The sequence below is a fragment of the Seriola dumerili genome, unplaced genomic scaffold (genome assembly GCF_002260705.1).
Source record: "Seriola dumerili isolate Sdu_G_001 unplaced genomic scaffold, Sdu_1.0 BDQW01000822.1, whole genome shotgun sequence".
Lineage (NCBI taxonomy): Eukaryota > Metazoa > Chordata > Actinopteri > Carangiformes > Carangidae > Seriola > Seriola dumerili.
Genome location: NW_019175077.1, coordinates 2,146,488 through 2,158,327, shown reverse-complemented (window position 1 = coordinate 2,158,327; position 11,840 = coordinate 2,146,488). Strand labels below are relative to the sequence as shown.

Genomic DNA, 11,840 nt, shown 5'->3' with positions numbered 1-11,840 from the left:
TAAACTGAGATTCAGTTTTTTTTTATTCACTACAAGTGGCCTCAACTATACATCAGAGAGGTGAAAATTAGTATTCTTCATTTGTTAGCTTCTTGTTTCTTCTTTGTCCTACATTGTTGCTATAATAATGCTACTCCAAATCAAAGTGTAATCAATAGGATAATCTGTCACAGAGGCAAGGTGGCAGCGTATAGGTCTCTTCTATTCTAAAGTAGATTTCTTGAGCTTACTGTAGGCTTTAGAACTGGATTGACATTGATATGACCCATTTTTACTCAGCTCTATTTCTTCAACGCTGTACTTTTAAAACTGGCTTAACAGTAATGCTTCTTCTTAATGTGTCTTTGATATTAGCAATGCCAGTGCCAGAGCAGCCTGCGGAGCAAGAGAAGGGGGCCATGGTTCCCCCTGTGATGCCAGCCTCCAATGGAGACAGATCTGAGACAGAGACGACCTCTTCCATCCTTGCCTCTGTCAAAGAGCAGGTAGGCACTCTTCCATGTACATATGTCAAACCTGAATTGTGTTTACTTCGACAAGAAGCTTTTGCTTTCCTCTCTTTCTCTCGCTCTTTCTACTTCTCTCCCCTCATAGCCCTTGAACAGCTTGCTATGAGGAGGGTCAGGAGGTTGTCACTGTTATTCAGGGAAAAAAGGCGCTCTGCTGTTTTAAAGCGTTTAAAAGAAAGGAAGATTGATTGCTGCTAAGGGAATGCAAGAGTTTAATGGATGGAAATGATGGAGATTATGGGGCGAGAGCTGTAGCCAAGAAGGCATAATTGAAAAAGTCATTAAAATCAAGGCCATTACTCGATGGGGAGCATTGAAAGGTGGCTGCAGTGCTTCAAAAGGACATGGCCAAGATGCTGCCTGCTTTCAGGTTAGCATAAACAATGGGGAAAGAGGGAAGGACAAGAAGACATGTAGTGAGGGGAGAGGCAAATGCAAGTCACGGGTGAGTGAAAGAGGAGGAAGATGGGTGCAGGACAATAATAAGTGACATGTTTTCCATTGGAAGTTACTGAGATAAGATGTTGGGCTGAGGAGGGGAGGGATGAGAAAACAGAAAGGAAGGAGACAAAAAGGGATTGAGGGAGGCGAAGTAGCTCTGCGGGTTAGATTTGTGCAGGTGGCACTTCTGTACAAAAACGTTGCATTTAACATTTAACATACAGTATATTGAAATATACAATAAAACAAAAAAAAAAAAAAAAAAAACACATCAAAATACATTACAAATCCCCCTGAAAAACACCTCAGGTTCACACTACTTCCATTTGGTGATTTGTGTTAAGCCTTTGAACTTAAGTCCGTTTGTGTAATGCAGTGTTGTTTCATTTGGATTTAGCTCATCAGCCAATGCAATACACCACAGATTTATCATTTTGCCTATCTACACCGACTCTACAGCTCTCTTTCATTTAATACCACAAAATATTCCATTTACCCTTACCAAATGAAGGACAAGTGCTGATGGTAATTTAAGCTTTTTTTCCCCCTTGCAAATGGCATTCATTTGTTTTGTTTTTTTTCCATCAGAGAACCTCTCAGTGCTCTCACATTACTGAATCAGTGAAGCAAGCAGGGTTTAGTCAGATCCATGTACTGGACCAATATTTGAACCGGCAGCTCTACCGTCCTGTTGGGAGAGCAAATGTACAGGAGGAAATACATCACAGAAATGTAGCCATTGTTGAAATCGTATTTTTTTCTGCAGAGTGACAGCTCAACAAACTTCTCCCCTGAGGAAAAAATGTTTTTAAAATTTAAAATTAGTTCCTTGTTCGGTCACCAGAAGGAAACGGGAATGGCTTTGCATTTAAGTTTTCGAGTGGAAACATGAGTTTGTTACAATAAGCTTTATCAGCTCTACATAGAAGCACAGTGGAAGTGACTGTTGGAATGTATTTTTTCCCCCATCAGAAAATGTCTCAGTGCTCTCACATTACTGATTCACTGAGCATACCTGATTTAGTCAAATCCATGCAGCTTTTGCAGCTTTACTGATCCACACCATACTAATGCAACATTGATACAAGGTAGTAGGTTGGAAAAAAAACCCACACCATATACTTTACTCTATTGCTGTGGGGATTTTCATCATTTTTCTTCAACCAAACATTTTTATATACAGTTTAAAGAAATGCAGTATACAGCCTGTTCCTCTTTCTTCTCTTTGGAGACATGTATGATGCAATTGGGGCACATTAGGTACCAAGAAGAATAAATCTAAACCTTCTGCTATAGAGCTGCTCACCTCCATGTCTGATGTTGAGGAAAGAAATAAGACATGCTTGCCGACGTGTCCTTGAGCAATGTATTTGGCCAGCAGTAGAAGACAGTAGCTGTACTGGATACGTACCAAATATGAGTGGTTAAACTACTCAATAGGATTCACATGCAGAAAACCTGCTCTCTGCATGAGTAATGTTTCAGAAAGTCACAGTCATTTGAAATTGTTAGTAAACTTAACAGATTAGAAGGGAAGCTATTATTTCTCCACAAACCTATTGTATTAATGTGTCCTTATGTTAACATCTTAAATATAGAGCATTGATTTTTATTTAATTGATTTCTACTCAGTCCACGATTTGTGGCTTTTTGTGTGCACAACAGGTACATGTGTGCTTGCAAATGTAATACATGCGTGACGCAAATGTGTTAGAAAAGGTTAACTCTAAATATAGCTCTCACACTAACATTTTCTGTCCAGGTGTGTATGCCTGTGTGTGTGTCCCTGCATTTGAACATGTAATAATGATAATAATGATGTTGAAAAATTTTTACCACACCTTCACTTTTCAAAACAAAAGTCACAAAGTGCTAATTGTAAAGAAAATCAAGTAAAACAACAAGGCAGAAAAAAAAATAAAAGATAAAGTGATGTGAGTGATATAAGATCACTGACATCACTGACTTCTAGAAAATGGATTAATACGGAACACAGAGACAAATAAAATAAAGTAAAAACTCAAATAAAGTCAGGATAGGCTCTTCAATAAAAGTATGTTTTAAGAAGGGATTTAAAAGAGGTCACTGACTCGGCATGTCGTTCTCCAAGGTGTGTATGAGTGTGGGGGGTGGTGATGGTTAGGATTTTTAAAGGATGTCAAGAATTAAACACAATTAGAAACTGGACTCATAGGTTTATGAGTGTTTTAAAGCTTTGAGATTACTTCTTATTTGCTGCTGTTTTTGCCAGTTAGCGAGCCAGAAAATCCAGATTAAAGGATGGATCTTCAGTATAGTTGAGGTGGGAAAAGCATGTTGATACTTCTTAATTTCCCCTTAAATTACTCAATTTTCATGTTTTCCCTTAATCCAGCAGGTTTTCCCCCCTTCCTCTACACAAAAAATATCCATCCTGTTATTAAAATCCAAAGCTGATTCATATTCCATATGATAGACCTGAACGTTCTTGATTATCTCGGTTCACAGTTCATTCTTAATGTGCCCCCATGTGATGTTCTTCCTTCTATTTTGAGTGCCCACTGATGACTGCAAAATTTACTAGATTAGAATGAATGGAATTAATTGGATTGGATAAAATGAGTTAGTGCCTTAAGTGTATCTCATAGGACATCTGAGATTCATTCTCTTCTACACTTTCTATTGATTCGGTTTATTTGTGGAAAAACACCTGGTGGCTTGTTAACTCATGGTTCATGGGCACTGGCCCCACTGGTCATAAAGAAAGGTTTGTGCGGGTCCCAAAAGTCAGAGAGGCAACTTGCTACTGGGTGCAAATGCACTACTTTGCTAAGATTCTTGAAATTTAATCAAGATACATGACATTAAAAAGCTTACTAGTTGACCTGTTACTTTTGTTTTGGTGTGCACGGCACTCAGGGGGACAGGGGGTGCCTGTAACAACAGGTCTGGAACTTGGAATGACCAAGTCTATGTGCACTGCACTTATTATCACTGCTCACTCCCTCTGTTGCCTGGGGGTTGCTGAAGGTGCACCATGTGTCTCCTCTGAAGCGCATGATATACACAGCTACTTTTTTTCTACAGTTGTCAGTGAGGACCTTTACCAGGAAGGCACACAGACTTTCACAGCACTCCCTCAGATTTGACTTAATTAATTATTATTTGGTTTTTAAAACGTAAAATTTGTGTAATGTGTGGCTACACATTTTTCAAACTTACGCTCTATACTGCACACTGCAGGATGGAGTAGGAACATTCGCAAATATTATAGTACATTTTTATGTATTGCCCTCTGTGAGTTTCCCCTTTTAAGTTTAAAAAAGCCAGGGGTCAAATTGAATTTGTGTAAATCAGAAAGCTCAACAGGATATCTGCTTCATGCAAAATCTCCAAACTCTCAGATGAATGTCAACTGGCTATCTATTAAATTTTTCAGATTTAAAGACTTCTCTACTGCTGCAGTTGAAGCCAGTTGAGTTTCTCAATATGCTTTGCACTATGTTGCATCATGTCTCAACTTGCCTCAGGAGAGCTCCACTGAGACCAATTTAACCAGTGCTGTTTTGTTCTAGAATCTATCACTTTTCTGCATATTTTTATTTAGCTGGAGTTAATGTCCTGCTCTGTTTCTGGAATGTAGTCTGGTAATTCAACCTTGTTTGTTGCTAAATTATAATCTGTATGTTTTCTCATGTATCCCTGATTTTTACGTATGATACATTACTGATTCCAACTATAATGAGTTTAATGAAAGATGTTTGCTGTTCTACACACCATGCAGCCTGTTCATCTTTACTGAGAAAAATAATATGGTTTAAAAGACGTGATGCTTTGAGTTCTATTATTACCAATGTGGCATTTATCGTGATAAATATCAATATGACTGATATGGAAATTTTTATCATGACAATAGTTTTGGCCATATTGCCCAGCCCTAGGACAAAATTATGAAATTATGACAAATGGTCAAAGGTCAACATTGTGACATCATAATGTTCTGCAAAAAAAACTTCTAACTATTATTCAGTGTGACTGAGGAAGGGGAAATTGTGACCGTATTTCACGCAACCTAGCTGGTTGGTGGAGGAAACAACTGAGACAGTAATTACAACTTTTTTTTCTTTGGTTAGTAATTTTGTGGCGACAAGTCTTGGATGTTTCCGCAGTTCTTCAAGGGCACATAGGAAAAGAATGGGAAACAGATGAGATACGTTTTCAGGCCCTGAGTAGTAGCAATATCATAGTTGTTGTGAAATATTAAGTCATAAAAATTTACATTACATTACAGTATGTGATTTGGGGGAAGTTGAGGTAATATGATGTATGAACCAATCTACAAGGATGACTCATGGTGTATGTGCATTTGTGTGTGGCTTATACGTATGTGGACCTCTAGCAATGTAATTTAGTAATAGTGAAACTCAGTCCTCATTTATAAGCGTACATGAGAAAAACCCACTGCCTTTAACCTTCAATATTGCATAGTTTTTCTCATTTGTAATATCAAAGTCATCACCATCAGTATTTTTACTAACAGTCAGTTGTAACTGTGGCCATCACTGTCATCATCATTGTCATCTTTGTCATCTACTTCCTCTGCCACAAACAAAAACAGCTGCTCTTCCTGCCTGTTGTTGAACTACACTATGTTCATCCTGTTTGAGTTTGTTCCATGTGAGCTGACAGTGTCCATAAACCACTCAAGTTATCAAGGGTTCACAACTGTTGGAGGCTTTCAGTTTGTGTATTTGAAAGGAGCAAGGTCTCTTTCAGAGCTGAGAAGGTAATGTATTCTATCCTCTCGACTGCAAGACTTCTATTCTTTGTCGGAGTTTGAGTGCATTTCATTGGCCTTTAGAGAGAGCTGAAAACTTTCCTTTTGCTAATATGCTCTCACTAAGCTTGAATACTGCTCTGGTTATTGACTGCATATTATCAACACTTAGATACTGTCCAAACCTTATAGAAGGTACTTTAAAAGTGATTTTATGTAAGTGTTTGTGTGTCGATTACAACTTACTCTGAAATTGAATTTGTATATGTCATTTGTGTATGTATCCTGCTTTTCTTCCTTACCATCCATCACTGTCTCTCCTATTCTCTCCCCTTTATTGATGCCCTGTCTATTGCTGGGGTTGACAGCTGTGTTTTGTAGCTGGTATAAATGAACTCTGTCTCAGAGTCAGAACGATGGGGAAGAAATTATTTCTCCTGCACACTCACAACTATCAAATACAGCAGCTGATAAAATCTTGTGTCTCCTGGAATTCTTACATGTCATGAACAGGAAAGAAAAAAAAAAATAAAAGTCACCCCTTTCAAAACATTATTGATAACCAGAAAATGGTTATCAATAATGTTTTGAAACAGGTTATTTTTGTGGAAACCTAAATCTATGTTACAGAAGAACATATAAACATTCAATTTATGCTGACGAAAGTGGAAATTGTGAGGTTTCCCTATAACAACACTGTGTAAACCTTGCTTTTGACCTGCATAATGCATATGTCACGTTTTAACATACGGCTGGACCCATATGCAGCAAACATATGGGAGTGAGTGCAAAAATGTTTATTAAACAAAAGAACTTACAAAACTGGTGAACCAACTGAACAGGAAGAAGAGCACAATGAACACTGGGGACTAAACACAAAGCACGAGGAAGACAAGGACTTAACTGGTAGACGGGATAACAACCACAGACGAACCAACCCAGACAAAGGAGAGCACGGAGACTAAATAGACACAAAGGAGGCAAGGGTGATTGAACACAGGTGAAACACATTAGGGCGGGGCAGACATCACCAAACAGGGAAAAAGGATAAAGACGGGAAGTACAAACATCAAGAGACACAAGGAAACTGCCTGCAAAATAAAACAGGAAGTGACAAAAATCCAAACAATCTCAAACATAAAATGTCCACCATCGCAAACCATGACAGTGTACTTCTTTCTGCTGTGGCAGTGGTTAACTCTGAAGTGACACTGTCATACCACCCTCCAGTTAGAACATAAGAATGGATGCACTGGTTCAAAGCGTTTTGTGCTTTGAACAGATATGCCAGCCCTTCTGCCAGGGGTTTCTAGGCTGAAAATTGGGTTTGGCACCTCTTTCACTCTGTGTGTGTCCTCAGTGTCCTTCAACATTTGTCTCTTTCACCGTGCCAGTGTGGGAACAGCTTCTTTAGCCAGGGGGCTGTACATGCTGTGTGTGTATGCTGTGTGTGTGTGCATGATTGGATTAGTTGCACATACGCATGTACTATACTGTATGTAAAGTGCATGGTCATCTGTGCATGCAGTATGGCTGTGTGTAGGCCTGTGTTTGCCTGCCTTTGTGTGCTTGTGTAAAAGTGTGTAAGTCATGTGGATATGTACACTGTAATCTAAGAGAGGGTTTTCATTTAGGTAGCGAGAAATCACTCAACAACTAAGAAGAAATCGCCAGGCTCTTCCAGTCGACACTCTCTGCTGGGAAGGATGGGAAACATGGATGGTTTTTACACAACCATGCACGCACACACATACAACATTCATGCACATATATACAGACACAGATATGTGATTACATTGTGAAGCCAAACCTGCTGTACTGCATTGAAGCAGATTGCCAGGAGTTGCCTTTTAAGTGATTCATTCAGTAGAAAATGGTGCTATATGTGCTATCCAATCTGTCAGTGTTTTTCTACTCAAAACACAAGTCACTCACAAATTCTAGGTGCAGATTTCATGTATGAGGCCTATTCCTGATGATGACTTATGGCTTTTAGATTAAGATAAAAAGCTACTAAGGTGATGATTTTTATGCAAGCTTGAGTAGGAGGTATGTCCCAATAGCAGTATCCCTTCGCCATTTACTCACTGAAAGAGCATCTGCGGGAGACGTGGGCAGAAAAGGGTGGTGTTCAGCTGCCTCACCCTGGCTCAGAAGTGCTGTGGCTAGAGAAGAATTATTAGTTGGCCTGAAGGCTGTTGTACTATTTGGCACTGTTGTTGTGTGTGTCGTTGAGTGTGTGCATGCCATGGAGTTTGGGTCTGCCAGTGGTGCTGCAATGTTCCATTTAGTCAACATCACCAAGCCAGCAACCCCCACTGTTCTGTCACCAACATCATAACTGGCAGCTGGCAGGCTACATGCTACTGCAGCTGGCATGCTTTGGGCCAAAGACAGAGAAAGCAACAAGAGACAGAATGAACAAGAGAGAGGAGATGAGACATGAAAATTATATAAGTGTGTGTGTGTGAAGGTGGGTGAGAAACATTAAGAAGATGAGAGGGCACAGGTAAAAGGTGCAGAAGATACAAAAATTAGGAAAATGCTATTGCATGGAAAATAAATTAAATGAAAAAGAGGACTCTAAAAAGAGTAAGAGAAGGCATGAGAGAGTGAAACGAGAGAGAGCTGAGCTTCAGTGGCAGCCATCCAATACTCAGCACTCTGAGACAACTACCAAGCCAGACTTGCCAATTACCATCTGAAGGTCAATCAGTGAAAGTGGAATCACAGTACAATGCTGTTTGTACACTCTCTGTGGCAGGGATAAGTGATCCAATACAAACGCTGTAAAACTGCCGGAAAGCTCAAAAAAAAAAAAAAAAAAAAAAAAAAAACTTTTTCGAATAAACACCCACAAAGGGAAAACTTTTCCATCAAAGCAGAGGAAGAATTAGGGTAGGCTTACAATATACTGCTTTCTTGAAATAGTGTTCCTGCAACCACAGTTTGCGATGGTAATTTAAAGAAGGACATAATCTTTGCCTCTGTAATGACACACGTAATGGGAACTCCCTAAGTTAATGAATATACACAGTATTGATTCCGTACTGTATTATCTGAGTAACAACTGCAGCCAGTGTTTCTACCAATGCATACACCATTTTCATTGTGTTTGTTGTAGTTAAGTGTCTGCTGCCAGTGCCAAGTACTGTATACCAGTGCCTGGTAGTGGAAAACACTTTGTATCCTCCTTGCAACTGGCCAGCACTATTTTTTTATATACTGTATATGAATGAGTTGTTAGGAGATGGAAAAATCAAGAATAGTGTAAAGATGGAAAAATCTGTTCTGTGTTACTGTGATACACATAGCCTTCTCAGTTGTTATTAATATTTTACTTATATAAGGTCACTTAAGTCATAAAACTGAATGCAAATAATGTAGAGATCTTTCATAGCACTAACTGTATTGTAAGATTATGTTCGGCCGGCAACAGGGACAGTGTGTCAATAGCAACTGCAAAAAATTGAAAACTGGGTCAAAAGTCTGCAGCTTGCCAAGGTTTCCCACATGATTCTCCAACAAGCCCAGACTCAGTATTAATGTGTTCATTTGTTATGTGTGTGCCTTCCCCTCCCAGAATTATACCTGGTCATTTCTGAAAGATTCAGAATCCTGTAGAACCAGGAAGAACAATGACATTGTTAGACAGGAAGTCTAATGAGGCATGAAATCAATATGTACAATCCTGCCTCAGCCGGAGCATGCTGGGTAATGGAGTGTCAGGAGTGCTTTGGAGCTGTTTTAATCACAGGGACCTTGGAATATCCACTTGTAAACAGGTGGTTACTGCCAAACTACCGCAAACCCCTGAGATGCGTGTGTGGTTGTGAATGTGTATCTGTGATTACTTTTTACATAATTGAAGTAAACTGTGTGTCCATATGCCCGTAGCTGCATGAAACAAAAACAGAGCAGTGAGTAAATGAATTTAGTATGAGTGGGACTGTGAGACCCACATCATAAATTTGGGATCAGAAACCCCACCTGAACCGCCTCCATACTCCCCTCTGCTTATTCCTTCTCCCTAACCTGGGCTCTGTTTCATTAGCTTTTAACGCTGTGACAGAGCCCAATACTGATCCTGCATGTGAAGTAAGAACTCTTCCTGCTAATCACTTAGCCTACACCCTCCTCCATCCCCACCACACTCAGTCCCACTACCATCTGCATGCTAATGCTACCTTAGCCTCGAATCTAGCTCAGGCTTGCATTTCCCTGCATGCTGATGAACTTGTTAGCAAAATCTTGAATGCTAATATTGCAATAGCCAAAGGGCTAATATGCATCCTGAATGCTAATAATATATTGAATTGGAATACCTACTGGTAGCAATGTAACTTTAATGCTAATGGAAACATTTTGCAGACAGCCTTTGTTAACTGTCATTCCTTGAGCAATAAGGATCTGTTGATTACCTGGCAATATGAGGAAATACACAAGACTTTTCAAGGATGACTGTCAAACCTAACCTCAGCTAATATATTTAATAGTAGGATTGACTTAAAATTTGTTTTAGTACTGCAATTCTCATTTAATCTTTGTCACTACTCTCACTGTGCATGGTGTGAGGTGCTCTCCAGGGCTAAGCAGGTCTAAAGTGATACTGCTGTGCACTGTGGTAATGTTGGAGTGAGCTAGTACCCTGCGGCTATAAACATGGCTTGGAAAACTGCACGGTGATGTGTGAGAATAGCATCGATTAATTGAATGTGTCTGTCAGGGGCCTTTGTTTACAGGCCCTTTGTTTGAGTCAGGAGCCAAGGGAGATATTCCTGTTGGATAGAAGTGGAGAAACATTGTTACTAAGTCCCTATTACACAAAACTACCGCAGACACAGCAGATGCTGTTGAGTGGGTGTTTGAAGAGTACCTTTCCCATCCAGGCTCCACACTGCTTTCACTTTTTAAGCTCCACTGTTTGTGTGGGTTACTACTTCACTGAAGCTCACCGTCTCTCCCACTCTGCTTTTCAAATTTCACTATGCTAATAATACAATGTTATTTATATCTATTAAACAACTATGGCTTTTTTTTTAGCTGACTGAAATCATTATGACTTTTATGTGTGTACTACAATTCAAAAACCGACTTGTTCTTTACACTTGGTGCCACTTCATCTGGTCCTGTAGTCTGGCTGACATGATTAGAAAACATGAGATGGCCCCGTGTGGTTAAGCTTTATCCCTATTTGAGAGGAAATAGGCCTTTCATTCTCCCTGAGTCCCTATCGATCTGAAAATGAGAAAATGGAAAGATTACTGTGTGATGGAAAGAGCCATTAAAGAGCTGGGGAGGCAAAGAGCTTAGAGAATGTCCAAGTATTTATCAGTTGACTGGCATTTTGTATCCTGGGAATGCTTGCTGGTTGTGCATGTGCTTTTGAACAGTGCTCGGCTATAAAGTTACTGTTTTTCAGTTCAGGGACTGGATCCTTCAAAGCCTGCAGTTTTATAGCCCAAATATGTCATATTGAGATGACAAGGCCTAAGAAAAAAAACTTTGTGAATTTGGCATATCTACCTAAATTTGGTAGCTCCTTCACAGATGGGTGCATGTGCGCGGGAACATACTTTTGCTGAGGGGTGCTGTACAGTACTGTAAATGTATGTATGCGCATGCAGTTGGACACTTTCCTGTAACAAATGATACAAGTTATTTTCTCTTCCTCCCGTCCATAACCTGACTGCCATAATCAAGTGACATATGAAATATTTTTCAAAATTAAGCAAACAATGCAAGACTGAACAGAAACAAATTATATATCGAGAGGAGATCAACATTCTCCCTTTTATCAGCACAAACACTGTACATCCTGTTATGTTAAGCTCTGCATGACTTTTTCCTCAGTTAATTACGTTCAGTTCAATTTTCTAATTTTTCATAGAAAAAATTGTGAAAAAATTTGTTTACACATTCCCTATATGTTTGACCTTTTTTTACTACAAGAACAAGTATACCAAAATTATAGGCTAACTTACTTTTAATTTAAGGCACCGAAGGTGACCTTGCATTCGGCTGTGTGCTGCACAAATGCTCTCATCAAAGGCTCAATGTTCAATCTGTTCAAAATGTCCTGATGAACCTGCAGCAAAGCGTGTAAGTCTTTTTTGTGTCATGGTACTGCTTAA

General features: G+C 39.4%; 1 protein-coding gene across 1 annotated transcript in view; it reads left to right on the top strand.

Annotated features, from left to right (window-relative positions):
• The first annotated feature begins 356 nt into the window (after nt 1-356).
• LOC111237263 (catenin delta-2-like) overlaps nt 357-11,840 on the top strand; it is a 250,031-nt gene continuing 238,547 nt past the window's right edge. The window contains exon 1 of the mRNA XM_022766288.1: nt 357-485. Coding sequence (XP_022622009.1) covers nt 357-485 — 129 coding nt within the window. The remainder of the gene's footprint in view (nt 486-11,840) is intronic.